Source organism: Nelumbo lutea, chromosome 1 (assembly GCF_056320005.1).
Source record: "Nelumbo lutea isolate HS-2025 chromosome 1, American lotus-T2T, whole genome shotgun sequence".
NCBI classification, from domain to species: Eukaryota; Viridiplantae; Streptophyta; class Magnoliopsida; order Proteales; family Nelumbonaceae; genus Nelumbo; species Nelumbo lutea.
In genome coordinates, this window is record NC_142684.1 from 106,151,778 (window position 1) to 106,170,630 (window position 18,853).

General features: G+C 37.5%; 1 protein-coding gene across 3 annotated transcripts in view; it reads left to right on the forward strand.

The window, feature by feature from the left end:
• LOC148876615 (kinesin-like protein KIN-14B) overlaps positions 1–18,853 on the forward strand; it is a 131,206-nt gene that overhangs the window by 29,788 nt on the left and 82,565 nt on the right. For all 3 annotated transcript variants that reach the window (XM_088977228.1, XM_088977391.1, XM_088977309.1), the window contains 6 exons: positions 5,257–5,427; positions 5,614–5,720; positions 6,256–6,387; positions 6,525–6,703; positions 7,571–7,732; positions 13,434–13,525. In XM_088977228.1, coding sequence (XP_088833354.1) covers positions 5,257–5,427; positions 5,614–5,720; positions 6,256–6,387; positions 6,525–6,703; positions 7,571–7,732; positions 13,434–13,525 — 843 coding nt within the window. The remainder of the gene's footprint in view (positions 1–5,256; positions 5,428–5,613; positions 5,721–6,255; positions 6,388–6,524; positions 6,704–7,570; positions 7,733–13,433; positions 13,526–18,853) is intronic.

Here is an 18,853-nt window from a genome sequence, read left to right on the forward strand (position 1 = left end):
GCAACAAATCCGGGTGGTTGCTCTATGTAAACCTCCTCGAGCAAATCACCATTCAAAAAGGCATTTTTGATATCTAGCTGATGGAGAGGCCAATCATACATAGCTGCAAGGGAGATGACGACACGAACTGACCCTATCTTAGCAATCGGGGAGAATGTCTCTGTGTAGTCAATGCCATAGGTTTGGGAGTACCCTTTGGCAACCAGCCGCGCCTTCAGGCGCTCAACACGACCATCTGGCAATTACTTAACGCTATACACCCCCTTACAACCGACAGCCTGCTTCCCGGGAGGAAGAGCGGTGAGATCCCAAGTGTGATTATGATGTAGAGCAGAGAGCTCTTCTTCCATAGCACGACACCACTCTAGAGAGGTAAGGGCTTCTTGGACATCCTTAGGAACAACCACGGAGGATAACAAAGATATGAACTGGCGATGGGAGGTGGAGAGGTGGGTAAGTGAAACAAAATTGGAAATAGGGTGAAGGGTGCAAGTACGTTTACCTTTCCGGAAGGCAATAGGAAGATCTAGGTTGGAGGCTGGTGTCGGAGCTGGAGCTAGATCTGTCGACGGTGATGAATCTGGAGGAGCTGCAGCCGGTACACGCGGGCGATGTGTATACACGTGACGGATGGGTGGACGGTCAACCGACGGTGGCACCGGAGGCAAGGACGTAGGCATGGCTGGAACCAGAGGAGGTGGATCAGCCACAGGAAGTGGAAGACTAGGTGGTGATGTGGAGGAAGGAGCAGCACCAGACCCCACGAAGAACGACGTAGACTCGAAGAGTGTAACATCAACACATACCAAGGAACGGCGAGAATTGGGATGATAACACTTGTACCCTTTCTAAGTTCGGGAATGGCCAAGGAAGATACACTTCAGGGAACGTGCATCTAACTTGTCAGTCCCGGGACCCAGATTATGAACGAAGCAGACACACCCAAATACCCGAGGAGAAAGCGGAAACGGAGACATGTTGGGGAATAAGACACTAAAAGGAGAACGACCATCAAGGATAGACGTGGGCATTCGATTGATTAAGGAACAAGAGGTGAGCATTGCATCGCTCCAAAAGGTTTTGGGAACATTCATGTGGTGCATGAGGGAGCGTGTCGTTTCTACAAGATGGCGGTAATTTCTCTCAGCAACCCCATTTTGTTGCAGAGTGTAGGTACATGAAGTTTGGTGTATAATGCCATGTTGGTCCAAGTATTCTTGAAAAGATGAAGACAAGTATTCACGACCATTATCAGAACGGAAAATTTTGGCGTGAACGCCAAATTGATTGCGGATATTAGCATAAAATTTCTGGAAGATGGCCAATAATTCACTTCTTTTTTTCATAAATAGAGCCACGTCATTCTTGAACAGTCATCAACAAAAATAACAAAATATCGGTATCCATTATATGACATCACTTTATAAGGACCCCAAACATTTGAATGAATTAAAGAAAAAAGACTCGACACACGGTTATCGACCCTAGAATGAAAGGGAACACGATGGTGTTTCCCAAATTGACATGACTCACAATCTAAAACAGAAAGTTGACTCAATGAAGGGACTAAGGACTGCAACACTTTCAACGAAGGATGACCAAATCTACAATGCCAATGGAGAGGAGAAATGGATGACTGAAGGGCCGTTGACATTCGTCCACCACCATCAAGATAATACAGTCCACCGGCTTCCTGCCCTCCACCAATCTTCATCCCCGATTTGAGATCTTGAAAAACACACAGAGAAGGGTAAAATGTGTTGGAGCACTTAAGGGACTTGGTCAGCTTACTAACAGACATAAGATTAAATGGAAGTTTAGGTACATATAAAACAGAGGATATGGATACAAGGTCTAGGTCAACATTGCCAACACCACAGATAGATGATGTGGAGCCATTAGCAAGGGTAACAGATTGTGATGTTGAGCAATGAGTGAGAGATGAAAACACACCTAGAGTTCCCGTCATGTGATCGAAGGCTCTAGAGTCAATAATCCAGGGGTTGGGTGTGGATGCCAAACAAGCCATACTTGAGTGTGCAAAGGAAGATGTGTTCTGTTGCGACTTGGATTGAACAAACCTCTCATACTCATCTCGAGGAACACTCACCATCTCCTTGCCTGGACCATTTGAGGGAGTAGAAGGCATCGGGTCAGCTGACCGGTTCTCCTGTATAGAGCTGAAACTGGTGTCACTAGTCATGGCATGGTTGGCCCACGTCGAGGGAGGACCACGTAAGTCATAGCAGTAGTTAATGGTATGTCCATCCAAACCACAATGAGTACACTTCCGTGGACCCGAGCCACATCCTCTACCACGAGCTCCCCCTGAATCTCTACCTCCAGTACGACCACCTCCACGGATATGTGTAGATCCACCACTACCACTCCTGCCAGGCTGGGCTCCTCGAGCCCCACTTTTGCCACCTCGACCTCTCTACACTACAAATGCTGATTTATCGGAGACATTGGAGTCCATAGATCCAATGGAAGCCCTCAGAAGACGAGCAAACACCTCCTCTAAAGATGGAAGAGCAGATCCCCCTAGTATCTGGGCTCGTACTGGTTCATACTCAGACTTCAGCCCCACCAGAAACCGTGTCACATCAAGCTGCTCTCGCTGTTGCTGTTGAACTTTGACATCTGAAGTGAGAGGATGATAGACATTTAACTCATTACGGATATTCCTCACACTGGCATAGTAATCCTCAAGGCTTTGATTTCCCTGTTGCAGATTGAAGTATTCCTGATACAGTTGATATACCCTAGTGGTATTATCCTGACCTGAATACAGTTTCTTAGCATGATCCCACACCTCTTTGGCTGTGTCAAGAAACATGAAGTTCACACTGATTTTGGGTTCCATACTGTTCCACAACCATGTAATGATCTGTGCATCTTCCTGTTCCTAGTCTTCATACTCCTGAGAATTAGTGGGGGGTTTCTCCTCTCTTATATGCTTCACTTTCTTCTTCGCCTTCAGAAAAACCTCTACAGACTTGGCCCAAGGGACATAATTCTCTCCATTCAGTTTAATGGAGGTCATTTGGACATTCAGGTAGTCAGTAAATATCATGACACTAGGTTTACTATCACTGTTATTTGCCATTGCCGAACTCCGTTATCACTGAATTCTGAGCACTGAATTATGAGCACTACACACTGCACACTACACAGACACTTCACCGAAATGTGCACACTGATTTCAACAGTAATAAATGCTGAGAACTGCAACACCACAAACCCTACTCACCGAAATCTGCACACTGATTTCAGCAGTATATAATGCTGAAAACTGCAACACCACAACCCCTACTCACCGAAGTCTACACACTGATTTCAGCGATATCAAATGCTGAAAACCACACTTGTAACACCACCAACCCTAATCCACAACTACAGGAAGTTTCACCATTAAGTAGACACTATTGCCCTTCGAATCACACACAAACCAGAATAAACCCTAGCATAAACCCTAGCATACTGCAATATGAAAACCCATCATGCGAACTGTACTACACCTCTCATGTATTGCATAACAGAAAAATATGCATAAAAAAACTTTACCTCATCGCCTGAAGGCCAACCACACGAAGGGCTGAGACACCATTGCACCACACATACCAGCCCTAACTAGGGCTTAGAAACCACAACAACCAATCACCAACGACACAATCGGAGGCATAGGAACCTCTTAGGGAAGAGGGCGATCTCTCCTTTTCAGCCCTTTTCCCAGTCTCCAACTCAGCTGAGAAACCCAAGAGAAACCCTATTTCGAATGCGCAGAAGACAGAATTCTAGCAAGTCTGATTTGGTGAACCTCGCTTTGATACCATGTTGAAGTTTGACCTGCCCTAGAATTCTGTCTTGTTCGTTGACTGTAAAGTAAAGTAAACAGCAAGAAGTAGGAGAGGAAAGAAGAAGAGAGAAAAGAGAGAAAAGAGAGAAAGGCTTGTTCGAATTAGAGAAGAGTTATCCCTAGATTTGGCCATACCTGTTATTATATTATTAACTTATTGGAAAAGACTTTAGTGCCCTTCTTTAAGTAAGAGGCACTCAAACTAACATAACCATACACATCAACATTCTCAACAAGTACAAGGACTGAAATACCCCTTCACTAACACCACTAACACATCATAATTGATTGCAAGTTCTATACAATGATTTAAAAGGCGCGCGCACAGGTGAGGTGCATTTTACAATATGTGCCTTGCCTAGGTCCTAGGTGCAACCCTTTCCAAAGGCGCACGCCTGGTGCACCTTTTGAAAATTTGACGCTATTTTGCTTTTTTTGAATATAGGCGAGGCGCATACCCTAAAATGTGCCTCAGCCCAGGCGAGAACCCCCAATTTGGTAATGTTGTTCATTCATTCATCCTAATAAAATGTCTTCTTAAAAAGCAACTAAAACTATAAAATCATTATTTTTTGTGTGAAAACTAAGATTTTTAGACCTAATGTGGACTTGTTTGGGCTTGCCTCAAGGGGTGTGGCACAAAGGCGGCTCGTAGAATCAGGAATTTAATATGTTTTATATTACATTAGCTACTTGAAATAATGCAATTGAGTGAAAAAAGAGATTAGAGGTTTTACATGCTTGAAAATGTTTGATATGTTTGATTTTATTTTTTAATTCTCATTTGGATATGCTTTGCATCTTATGATTATGTATTATAATTTTAGATAATAGGTTTTTTAAAACATTTATTTTAAAATTTAAGTTTATATTTTTATTAAGATTATGTTTAATATATTTTTTTTAATTTTTTTTGATTTTTTTGAAATTTCTGATATATATTTTTTTGATTTTTAGATTTTTTTTTTGCATTTTTGTGCTTTGCTTCAAAAAGGCACGCACCTCTCCTTGCGCCTTGCGCCTTGCACCTCAAGTGCAAATTGACCCCTGCACCTTTTTTGTGCCTTGCGCTTTTAAAACACTGGTTTTATATGGACCTGGAGATCAGCAAATATGCTGGCTGATGCCATGGCCAGACACAGGGTGAAGCCTTAATGTAATATTGGTAGTAAGGGTGTTAAGTGAAATCATTGTATTGATATAATTAAGATGGTAAAGTTCAGTTAAGACAATAAGAAATGTATGGGGAATATGTTGTAAAATGTTACACTTATGCTTTGCATATATACCCAGATCAATGAAAATATTTGAACAAATATTAGGAGTAAAGACATATGTTAAGTTCTTATAACCATTGTGGTAGTTTTCTATTTGAAAAGCTGGACTGATGATTTCAGGAAACATAAAGTTGTTTTGCCGCACAAGGCCACTATTTGAAAATGAAGGCCTATCCTGCGTTGAATTTCCTGATGATTTCACAATCCGTGTTATTACTACTGATGATTCTCTCTCCAACCCTAAGAAGGATTTTGAATTTGATAGGGTTTATGGACCTCATGTTGGACAAGGTAAGGAACATAGGTTTCTTGCTGCTATTTTTATTTCTTTTCTTCTTTGATTTGTGTATTTTCTTGTTTAGTAACTCAAGGTTGGTTAGGTTTTTCTGCATTTAATTTATATGGGATTCGAATTCCCAATTGAGTGCAAGTATACGTTTTTTGTTATTTACCTTTTTTGATGTCTTGTACTTTCAGGGGAACTTTTCCATGATGTCCAGCCATTTGTACAATCAGCTTTGGATGGGTATAATGTTTCCATATTTGCTTATGGGCAAACTGGTTCAGGAAAGACACACACTATGGTCTCTCTCTTTCTCTCTCCACATATGTACATGTGTCTAGTTGACAGCAAAAGATATTAATTAAGAAGAGTAGAAATGTAGAGACATGTGCTGATAAAAGAAAGTGACGCAAAGATATTCTATTGTAGAAAACTAAAACAAGAACATACATTCCATATTTGTCAAGTGGCATCTAGGTGATGCCTAGGCGATAAGACACTTATGAAGGGTTGGCTTGCTTAGTTGCCGAGAAGTTTTCTCCACAGTGCTCTTGGATACTTTTATATTCTTAACTTTTGAGATTCTAATAATAAAATAGACATTATTAAGCTAAATTATTCAGTTTAAGTTAAATACTAGTTTTTTATTTTTTTTCTCATTTGTTAGGGTTCAATCAGCATGTATGCTACCTTGAACCCTCGAAAACTTCAAAACTTGAACTGATAAGAATCGAATAACTCAAAATTTTATCCAGTCAACACATATTGTCATCATCATCATCATCTTTCACCCTTCCTTCTTTCACCTTTTCTTTACTAGATATGAACTTTTGCAGGAAGGATCTAGTCATGAGCGTGGTTTGTATGTTAGGTGCTTTGAGGAGCTGTTTGATTTGTCCAACTCAGATATGACTTCTTCTTCACGACTTGATTTTTATGTTACAATCTTTGAGCTATACAATGAACAGGTACCAATTGAATTACACTTGATGGCCACCCTATGCATAATTGCATATTTGTTAGATGCAGTACTTTGTTTTTTAGAGGTAGTTTGAATTCAACACTGTCATATTTCTAATTGTGGTCCAACCTCATGTTTTAATAGGTACATGATTTACTCTCAGAACTGAGGAATAATCTATCGAAGGTCCGCATGGGTCCACCAGATTCTTTCATAGAACTTGTTCAGGAAAAGGTTGAAAATCCTTTAGACTTCTCTAAAGTTCTAAAAGCAGGGCTTCAGAATCGAGGGACAGACATAATGAAATTCAACGTTTCTCATTTGTATGGTCTATGTTCCCTTTAGTCTGGAATTAGTTGTTTTCTTTTACAATCTATTCAATTTATATTTTTGTGTGTTTTATTTCAGTTGTAGAATGCTGGGCTTCTTTATTTATTTTAATATAATATCATTTTAATATTTTTTGGACAATTTTGTTTTGGTATTGTTAAATTTAATTTGTTTCCCTGCTATCAGTTGGCAATGTAGATTTATTTGATAGGAAGAAATTATATGCTGCTTTCTTGTGTGGTCTGTTTTATTTTTGGGAAAGAGGAAGGGAGAATGGGTTTGGAGAAATGGGAGTGAAAACGATGCATACTCCTGTTGCTTAGTTACTTAGTTTTCATATTTTGCATATGGTGGAAATGAACTCCCTTTCTATGATAGTAAGTGGATAGAAAACTTTATTGGAGAAACTAAAATGTACAAGGTTGTGGGTGTTGAGGTAACACACCAATAACAGATAAACTACCTAAAATCAAAACTTAAGGAGCTTACTGATTGTCATCCATCCATTATAAGTTAAAAAGCATCCCAAAAATCAGACCCAAAATCATCTCTTTGAGCAACTTCAAATTGTGGATGAGCCAAGATCCAATCAAGGACAAGATAATTGATCTTGGAAAGTGAACTCTCTTTTTCCTTTCTTCCTGCCTTAGAACATCCTCTCATTCATTTCTTTCCAAATGCCACAATATACTGTAAATGAGATGGCACTCCAAAACAGTTTATCTTTCTTACCTGAAGCTAGGGATAGCTTTGTTAGATTCTGGAAGGCATATGATGGGGTGCCCTTTTTGCTTGTTATTAATATAGGTTCCATCATAAATTTATCTTATGTTTTTTTTTCCTGGCTGTGATTTCTTTAGGATCATTACAATTCACATGCACTATAGCAATTGGATTACCAGAGAAAACTTGTACAGTAAACTTTCTCTTGTGGACTTGGCTGGAAGTGAAGGTTTGCTCGACGAAGATGCTAGTGGAGAGCGAGTAACAGATTTGCTGCATGTGATGAACTCGCTTTCTGCGTAAGTTTTGTAAGCATTAGTAATTATTTTGTTCATTCTTTCGAATTGTATACACTATATGTATATTGGTTACTTATAAAAATGTATCTAAGTTATTTGATACTTCTTCTGGCAGAAAATACATTGTGTTTTTTAATCTCTCTTCCTACTTAAGCATATATATTTTTTTCCTGCTTGAATAGTGTTTAGTTGTCTAATGAAGTTGTCAAATTACTAACATTATTATTTTTTTCAACTATTGGATTTATTAGTCTCCACCATTCATCATTTTTTTTTCTTTAAATATTGATTATACCTTTTGGTCATCAGATTGCATTGTTCGGTAAAGACATGTTGCAGATTTGCAGTATTTTTGTTATAGTGCAAATTGATATGCTATTAGCTTTCTTGGGATCCGGTGCTTTGAAATAGCCTTTTAGGGAAAGTGTTGATTTTGTGTGGTTTTTCAGGTGGGGGATACTGATGTTGTTACTAGGACAGTTTTTAATTCTTCTTCTTCTTCTTGTTTTAATAAAAAATGATAACTTTACTAAACATCAAAAGAAGACAACAGCAAGGTCTGGCATAAGTTGGAAATGTCCCTATTACAAGGCCCCTGTAAGAGTGAAGGAGACATTATTATAATTGAGAAACAATGTAGGAAAATTCCCTGAGTTCACCTTGGTGTCCATTAATGAGATGTTCACAATTCACCTTGGGTGCTAAATCGCTGAGTTCTCTGATATGTTGTCAAAATGTGGTCAAGAGCCAATTAGGGATCCTTTGTCCATCAAATCACCTTCAACCTTCACTCTCTTGAAAACCAAAGAAAAAGGGAAGTCTAAGGGGCTGTTTGATAACAACTGAAGTGGTTGAACTGAATGACTTATTGCTTTGTCTTTTAGTGGATAGTATAATTCATCGTCTAAGCATTTTGAAGTCAAGTGACCAGCTAGCTGATTGTTTGACCAAAGGGTTGTCTTTGGCCTAAGTTGGAAGAGAACCTATTCAAGATAGGCATGCACAATATGTATATCTAGCTTGAGGGGGAGTGTTGAGAGGTGTCAATTTAATGTCATTTTTGTCTATTTATGTTTTATAGTTTATACTAATGGAGGGCTAATCTGTAATTTTGACTTAAATTGGCATATCTCAATGAAAGCCCACACCTGGCTCTTTTGTCTCTCTTCAATTTCTCTCTTGTTTTGTCTCTCTCTCTCTCTCTCTCTCTCTCTTCTTCTTCTTCTTCTTCTTCTGAACATCTTGTTCATTTTTGAGCATCTACATTCTGCAAGTGGAATACTAGAGTTCTCAAGAAAAGATTTAATCTAAAGAGGTTCTTATGGAAATCTTCACTATGAATCCGACTCATTGTTTGAAACCATTGAATGATTTCTCACCTTTCATTTCTCATGATATTATTAGGAATTGGAAGATTGCAGCATGATCTTCATCAACAAGGAGATCTTCACGTGTCTCATGGTCACTGCCCTCTTCTAGTATGATTAAGTTAAATTTTAATGGTTGCGCTTTTGGTGGCTACCTTGAAGTGCACAGGTGATTACAGTCCCATTGGGTTTGGGGTTTCTTTAAGGGTACTGGTGATTGAAGCCCAGCAAGAGATGGGCTTGGTTAAACTTGTAAACCTTAGAAATCTGATGGCAGGGGATTCCTATGTTATTATGGGGTGGCTTCTATGACAGAATCATGGGAGTTACAGATATGTAATTACAGAGACAAAACAGCTGGCTAGGGAGTTGGGAGTTTACCATAACATTATGCTGGGATTGACCATTAGTGTGGCTAATGCTTTGGCGAGGCGTGGAGCATGCAATGATCAGTTGTTTTGGGGAATAACTCCCCAAGGGGGGGACTTGTAAAGTTGAAAGAAATAAAAGAAGGATAGGGTGGATAGTTGGTACTGCTGCAATATTAGAGGCGCTTTGGCACATTTACAGCATTTTTTGTACCATTTAACATAATTGTGCTTGTACTTGTCAGAAAAAATAGAAAATATATACCTATCTCTTTTCTCAAAAAAATGGCAACCAGACATCCTGTTGCTCCAAGTGATAATGCTCCAAAGTTTTATTCACTCCATTATAAGTGGGCTTCAGGGTTTCAACTTTCAAGCCATGTCATTGGGTTTTCCTTGTTTAGATACAGCTGGTGATATTATAATTATATGATATATGTGGGGAGTCACTTTGAAGGGCAAAAAATGGGCCACTTCTCCATTTCCCTGCATTTGCAATAAACATGATAACTGATAAGTTTCAATTGGTAATTGTGATAGTATATGGACCAGATGATGAAATCCTAAGACAAATTATGTAGATTGAGATGAAATTAAAACAATCAGATTCTCTCATGAGAAGCTTTGACAGTGAAATTAAAACAATCTGTTGGTGCATAATTGGGAGTAGAATATTACTCATCAAAGGAAAAAAAAGGGAGTAGACTTCAAAACGATCAGATTCTCTCATGAGAAGGTCAATAATCATTTCAGGTATATAGAGCTTTTCTGAATATGTGTAGACATCACATAAGGATTTTTTTTTTTTTTTTTACTTAACCTTGTTTGGGTTATCTTTGCATGGACAAACCATGTTGAAAAAACTAGACGGGCTTTTGGTTTAATCTGATTGGGAAGAAGACCTTCCAGAGGTTACAGACGAAGCTGTACTTTGACCATTGCCTAGACATGCAGTTGCAAGAAACAAGGCTTTTAACCTAATACTGTAAAGATGGAATTTAGGTGAGTTTGTTGGATTGGCTAGACATATAATGGGAAATTGAAGGAATTGAAGACAAAATGGAAGTATAGAGGAAGTCTTTGGCTGGATTGAAGCAAGGAAGAGTGAATGGTTGCATTCTCTGTCTTCCATCAGAAGGGTTGAGGAGCATGGATGTATCTCTAATGAAGGACCAGGGTAAGGGAATTGAAGCCAAGGAAGAATATGATGGAATGGCTTTCATGAATAAGAGGTAAAATGGAGGCAGTGAGCTTCACTTTTATTATTTTTATGTTTTTTCATAAACGGGCTATAGAATTCTATATTTCTATCATATATGAGATATAACCAGAAAAAAGGTAGGCTTCCTAAAGATGCAGAAACTTTACATGGTTGGTGAAATAAAACCATCAACAGCATAGACATGAGCAGCTTCCAAGAATGCAAGTGGCCCATCATGCATTCTAGTGAGGTGGATGGAATAGACATTGGTATTGGGGAGGAATTTAAAAATCTACCACAAGTCATCAGAGAAATCAGGTTACATGGCAATGGCTTATGGTTTGATGATTGTTCTCTAATGGAGGAGCACTTTTTCTCTCTTTTCTAGCAGCAGAGAGATGCTACTAGTTGGCCAATATTTTAAAATAGTTGGAGGTGTTCTTTCCCTCTCTTTCTCTGTCTGTTTTTTGAATAATTTTCTGATCAATAACAGTAAAATTTTATTAATTTGAGTAAAACCCAATATGTACAAGTACACAATATGGAGATAACGAGTCTTATCTCTAGCCTTCAGGTTTTCTTTTAAACCCCTTGCAACTGTGCCCAAAACATTTGTGTTGCTCTCTCTCTCTCTCTCTGTTTTTTTTGATAATTTTCTGATCAGGAACAGTAAAGTTTTATTAAGATGAGTCGAACCCAATATGTACAACTACAGTCTAGAGATCAGTAACAGTAAAGTTTTATTAAGATGAGTAGAACCCAAGATGAGTAGAACCCAATATATACAAGTAAAGTTTTAATAATTTTCTGATCTCTAACCTTCTGGTTTTCTTTTAAACCCCTTGCAACTGTTCCTAAAACATTTGCATTCCTGTCTTTTCTAGCAGCAGAAGAAAGAGATGCTTTAGTTGGTCAATGTTTTAAAGTTAATCTGTTGGATGTAGTTTCACTCTCTAACTAGGGAGAAACCTTAATGACTGGGAGGAACAAGTCTTTACTGACTTGCTTCTAAATTGCCAAATGACCCAAGTCACAGCCCTGCACTGAACCAGTCTGACCTAGAATTTGACCTTGGGACTCTTATGGTATGTTATCAGCCTGATCTTTTGTTAAATGGCCAAGTTCAACCTCCCTTGGATCCTTCCTAGCTGTTTATGGTGCCAAACAATCAATATTATCTAGGTCTTTTTATGGTATGTCTGTAATTGGGGGCCTTATGTTGATAGTTTGAACTTTGAACTGAACAGGAAAAGGGCATTGGTGATACTGGTAGTGTGCTATTCTCTAATACTCCAGAAACTGATGACTAATTCACCAATTTTTAGTTCTACCAATTCTGGTCTCATTTTCTAGAGTTTTCAAATGTGGTGCTTCCTGGGGCACTGGCTTCTCCATTGAGTTTCTTTTTTTTTTTTTTTTTAATCTGGCATTTTAAAGGTCTGACAGAAGCAGTGATTTAAAAGGTGCACCTCAGGCGTGCCTACGTGTTCAGGCGAGGCACATTTTAAGTAATGCCTAGGTCCTAGGTGCAGCACTTTCAAAAGGCGCGTGCCTTGCACTATTTGCTAATGTTGTTCAAACATATAAAACATCGTACATTCCTGGTTCCGAGAACCCCCTATTTGCTAATGTTGTTCATTCATCCATCCTAGTAAAATATCTTCTTAAAAGAGAATTAATAAAATAAAATCATTTATTTTGTGTAAGATTTAAGAATTTAAGACCCTAACATGGATTTGTTTGGGCTTGCCTTGAGGGGCTTGGTACAAAGGCAGCTTGTAGAATCAGGAATGCAAGATGTTTTACATCACATTAGATATTTGAAGTAATGCAATTGAAGGAAAAAGGGATTTTGGGCTTTACATGCTTGAAAATGTTTTATGTGTTTGATTTTATTTTTAAATTTTCATTTGAATGTGCTTTACATGTTATGTTTATGTATTTTAATTTTAGATAATAGGTTTTTTAGAACTTTTATTTTAAAATTTAAGATTATATTTTATTATTAATATTTATGTTTTATATTATTTGATTTTCTTTGCATTTTTTGAAATTTTTGGCAATGTTTTTTGAAATTTCTGACTTTTTTTTTTATTTTTTTGGCATTTTTGTATTTTTGTGCCTTGCTTCAAAAAGGCGTGCACCTCACCTTGCTCCTCGGGTGCAAATTGCCCCTTGTGCTTTGCTTTTAAAATACTGGACAGAAGAGGAAAAGCCCTTTTGCCCGTGAATCCTTTTGCTGATTTTGTGGACCAGATGGGGCAAAAGAATGTTACAATATTTGAGAACGAAGCAAAACCAAAAAATTCTTGGAAGAGTTTTAGCTATTCTTCTGAAGGTGTTTTTTCATCACCTTGTCCTACCTTTCAGTAATTGCTTGTTGTATTGTGTTAACAAAATCTGTACTCAACAGTGACATTGCAGCCTTTGGGATGATATTTTCAATATGTATTATTTACATAGCAAAGAAATAATTTAGATTAGCATCTAGTAAATATGTATTATTTACATAAGTAAATATGTATTATTTACATAGCAAAGAAATAATTTAGATTAGCATCTAGTAAGGATTGGCAACTTTGTATTTCTACTATGGATTTTCTTGCATTTCTTTTTCCTTCTATGCACATAGTTGCTGTTCTGGCAAATGAACCTCTTTTTTTTGTTACAAACTACTTGATCTTATATTCCTTATGTTGCTTTTATCAGTTATCTATGGCCATTTCTCCTTAAGTTTCTACTGTTTTTGCTATTCTATTTTGTAGGTTGGGAGATGTATTGTCGTCTTTGACTTTGAAGAAGGATATTATACCCCATGAGAACTCAAGACTTACAAGAATACTTGCAGACTCTCTAGGTATTATTATTTTTTTAAACTGTAAAGCAATGAAAATTTTCTCTAGGTATTAAATTTGACCACTTTCTGCATGGTCACCTCATTGTTGAGTTCATTTGTAAGTTGAATAATCGCTACATGGTGCTGATTGAAACTCATGGCAACTTGATTCTTTGAAAAATTAGCTTTCACTTTTGCAATGTATGTTGGATTAAGCTTTGCTTGTTGTATATATATATTCTCCCATTTTCTCTTGCACTTGCACACACACACATACGTGTAGATCAATCAATCAATCATCATCATCTAAGCCTTGTCCTAACCATATGGGGTCGGCTACATGTATCCTGTTTTTCCCTTCTGTTCTGTTTAGCGCTATATCCATCATTAAATTATGGGTGCTTAAACCATATCTTATTACTTCCACCCAAATCCTTTTTGGTCTTTCCCCAGCTCTTCTAGCCTCTTGTAGCAGATCACTTTTCCAAACAGGTTCTGTAAATGGTCTTCTATGTGTATGTAAAGATCTCATTTGCTTATACAAATTGTCTTCAAAATATATAAAAAAAAACTATTTCCATGAAAATATTGTTATGAGCATAGTAATCTTTATGCCGAGTTTTGAGTATGGTGTCACTGCTTATAAGAAATGAAACTGTAATAGGCAGCATTATTAGTAAACATGGTTATGAATATGTGGAAGATTATCTTGTTCATTGGCAATAACATTGGTACTAATCCATTAACACACTGTTTACTTCTAACAGTATTGCGGGTTATGGAAAAAATATAACATTGATACTGATCCCTATTTGCAAATTGCAATTTTCTAATGTTGCTCATTCATTTATCCTAATAAAAGATAATTTTAAAAGACACTTAAATTATAAAACCTTTCTTTTTTATATGGATTAAGACTTTAATACCCTAATATGGACTTGTTTGGGCTTGCCTTGGGGGGAGGGGGCTTGGTACAAAGGCGGCTTGTAGAATCAAGAATACATAATGTTTAACATCACATTAGCTATTTGATGTAATGCAATTGGGAAAAAATAAAGAGATTAAGAGTTTACATGCTTGAATATGTTTTATATGCTATGCTTGATTTTGTTTTAAAATTTTTATTTTAGATATGTTTTACATATTATGTTTATGTATTTAATTTGAGGTAATAGGTTTCTTTATAGCATTTATTTTCAAATTTAAGTTTATATTTTTAGTTAATAATGTGTTGCTATTTTAATAATTTGCATTTTTTGATTTTTGGCAATTGACTTATTTTTGAATATTTTTTTTTGAGTTTTTTGAAAATTTTAATTTTTTTTTTTGTATTTTTGTGCCTTGCTTCAGAAAGGCGTGCGCCTTGCCTTCACCTTGCGCCTCGGGTGCAAAATGGACCTTGTGCTCTTTTTGCACCTTTCTCTTTTAAAACACTGTTCTTCTATCCCTGTTTGGCCTGCAGTTCTGAAGAGTTGGCAATAGTTCTACTAACGAATCAATCTCCCAATCATTCAGTCTATGGCTGAAGTAAGGGTTACGGACAACAGCTTCATTGCAACATATATAGTTCTTCAAAACTGAATACTCCTTATTTGTAGCAATTGCTAACAGAGATGGGAATTCCTCCTTAGGTCTTTCCATAGCCCAAATATCAGCCCCAAAAGTCCATCTTTGATCCATCCTCAAACTCATACTTGATGCCTTAAATGAATTTGTTGAAAGATTTCTCAATACCCTTTCACAGTGCACAATCATAAAAAGTGTTTACCAAACCTGGATCCAATCCCTATTCCTTGTCCCAATTAATTCTTGATTTTTGTCTTCAACTATTTTTTTTTTCTATTTCAAAATCAAATGAAAATTTGTTTTTTTTTTTATATATATTTCCATTCCATTTCCCTATTAGCATCCTTTCATTAAGTTGACCAAATACCAATGTTCAAAATTTTGACATGTATCGGGCCATATTGGCCGATATATATCGTATCGGTGGCCTCCCGATATGCCCCTACAGTGGGTGTTTCGGGGTCTGACCTGGTTCAGGGGGTAGATGGGCTTTAAACTGACCCCTCTGAACCAGTTTAAAGAAAAGAAAAAAAAAAAACTAAAAAAATGCGAGCCAGGATATAGGCTTGTATGCCCCAACTGGCGTATTGGCCTGTATCGAAATTTTGAACCTTGCTAAATACCTCTCTTTTCTAGATCTTAGGCTATGTTTGGTTTGAAGGAAAAGGTAGGGAAACCTGTATACCTTTTCCTTCAAACCTAACACAACACGGAGGTCTTTCTTTTCCCTATTTTATTAGCTGCAGAGTCTGCATTTTTTTAATTCTCGAAAAGATATGATGTGTATGATCAGCCCCAATCGATTTAGACCACCCGGATCTTATAATATGACATTTTCTGCAAACGTTGGATGTGCAAGTGACATATTTTCAAATCTAAAATGCGAGGGGGCCACCTGTTGATCTCAAGGAAAGTTGGTTTTTGCAATTGTGTGCTGAGTCAGGCTGGGTTGGGTGTGGGTGTGGGTTATCTGCCCACATATCTTTTGTGACTTTTCCATTTTAAATTTCAATTGTTTTGTAAGTTTTCATTCTAATAAAGTGACCATTCATTTTTGAATTCAAATAACCTTTCAATTCAAACCAAAATTCACATCATTCATTAGTGCCTTTATATGGTTTCTTTCAAAAGAGTCGCCGCCTTTCTCACTTGTAGGAATGTGGCTATTTATACTTATGCTCGAGTTAGTCATTGCACGCACACACACATTCTCGCACCACATTCATCATTCACTTCCGAGTTAAATATTATTGCAGTTTGTGTGACTCAGTATTCCGAGTTAATGGTTTTAAGTGCCGTTCAAGGCTATTGAATCCTAGAGTAAAATGTCAATTTTCCACTACTACACTGGACTTGATCCAAAGGAGGTGAAATTCTGTTTAAGGATTGTGTTCCAGACACTCCTTAGCTGATAAGTCCTCTAACTCCTGCTTTTATTGTTCTACCACATTGCACTTCACAGTAGCATCCTATTACATGCACCACAACTTAATAAAAAATTGTTCTTCTATTTTTTGTGTTTCTCATTTCTTGATCATCATGGATGCTACTAGAATTGTCATTCCTGAACCATTCATTCCTTGTTTAGCCAAAGCATCCGCCATCCCATTTGCTGATCTCCTCACCCATTGTATCTTCAAATTCATATTCCTGGTTAGCCATGTAAATTTTTTCATTTCACTCCTGCAGCACCAAGTTATAGACTCGGGATTCTTTAGTCATTCTACCACCACTTTTGAATCCCCTTCGATCACCACATTTGTCAAGTTTATCTCAATAACTATCTACACCCGTTGAATTGCAGCAAGCAGTTACGCTTTGAGGGAGCCACCCATACCTGCAGGGCCAGAAAAAAATGTTATAAATTTACCTTCTCCAATTCTCAAAACCCTTCCTATTTCAGAAGGGCCTGGATTACCTTGGCTACTCCTATCAACGTTCAGTTTAACAAACCTTTCAATTGGTGGTACTAGACTACCTCCACTTTGTCCTATCTCTTAGAGATTTTACCAAGATTTTACCAACTGCTTCGCAGTTCCTCTAGATATCATCAAAGAAAACTAGGAAAACAACTCCAGAGTCTTGATCCAGTCGGTCACCCTAACCATTACACAAATCCTGATTTCTTCCTTGCTTCTCCCCTTCTTTGAGAAGATTCTTGCATTCCTCTCTTCCCAGATGGTCCAAATCAAGGTTGCTCTAACACATCTCCACATTATCCTCCCTTTCTTCTTTGGCAAAGTAAACTGGGAGGGATCAAATAACATAATAACCTCTGTCAGTAAAGTCCACCTGCACTGAAACAAAGAAAAAAAACCAAAGCCAAATATTTGCAACAAAGGGGCAGGAAATCAATAAACGAAGACAACCCTCATTACTGGGTTTGCATAAGACATACTAGTTAGGGAGAGATAGGAATTAGGTCTTCTCTTTTGAAGCAAGCCCATAGTATTTATCTTCCCGTGAACTACTTCCTAGCAGAAATCTCTTTCTTTGGGTGGAATGGGTCTATATCAACCCAAATATGTTCTATTGACAGCCTAGATTCAAATATCTTACTAACATCATGTTACCAGATGTCTTTTCATATACTTTGAAGTGGCCTGTGGTCTAAAGATAAAAGTTAAAAGAGTGAAATGGTGGCTATTGCAGAGGTGCCAAAACTAGAGAGTTAGCTGCTACTTTTGGATATGGTTCTCTGTCATTTAATTTTTTGGCCTGCCATTGCGGGCAAACTACAGGTCCAAGGAGCTATAGAATTCAATTTTAGAGAGGTTTGAGATGAAGCCAACTGGATCGAAGTGGTGTTATTTGTCTAAGAGAAGAAAGCATAATGACTGAAAGTGTCTCATTGAATTTGTCGACATGCTTTTCTATGTATGCTGTCAATTCCAGCTTCAGTTGCATCAACATTGAGAAATTGAGAGATGTCTTCTAATCAGATCGGTACATTGATAGAAGAAAATCTGACCAAACAGATCTCAAATATGCACTTAAAAAAATGCTTTCCTAGGTAAATGGTTATGGAGATACGTGTAGGGAAAAAAGGGGAGTATCTGGAGAAGGCTCATATGTTGAGTATGGCCAAAAGCCTTTGGATTATGGAAAAAACTCATCCAACTTGCCTATGACACCAATATTTAGAAGGGAGTTGTTATCGTTAGAGGTAATTTCTCTAAATTTGTAACTTTCAAACTGGGAGATGGTGAATGGATATACTTTTGGAAGGACCCTTGGTGTGGAGGGCCCTGGTTGCAAGTAAAGGGGTTTCTATAAAGGAATGTCATGAACTTGTATGTGGTTGCATTGTTTGTTTGCCTTCCCTAAGACAATTTTGTGATTGGGAGTTGGATTCTCTAACAAATTTCTTGGAGGTTTTTAGTCATGTAAGGATTCAACTTGGTACCCTTGACGCTAGAGTACGGTTGGCTGAAAGCTCGGGAAATTTTACGGTTGGATTTTTTATGATAAATAGGAATGATGGATTTTGATTCTCATATTGGAGATGGCTGTGGAAAGCCACTGCACCATCTATATTCATATTTTTTCATTTGGATTGCTGCTTTGGACTGTATATTGATCATCAGTCATCTATCCAACAAAGGGATGGCCGTTGCTCATGTATGTAATCTTTGTGGAGAAGGGGAAACAATCAACACTTACTCATCCCTTACAAAGTCACTTATGGGACATGCTTTTTTTTTTTTTGAGAAGAGATAAAGTATAATTTCATATGGTATATGGAGTCATTTCCTGCAATATTGAATTAATGTTCAATTGGTC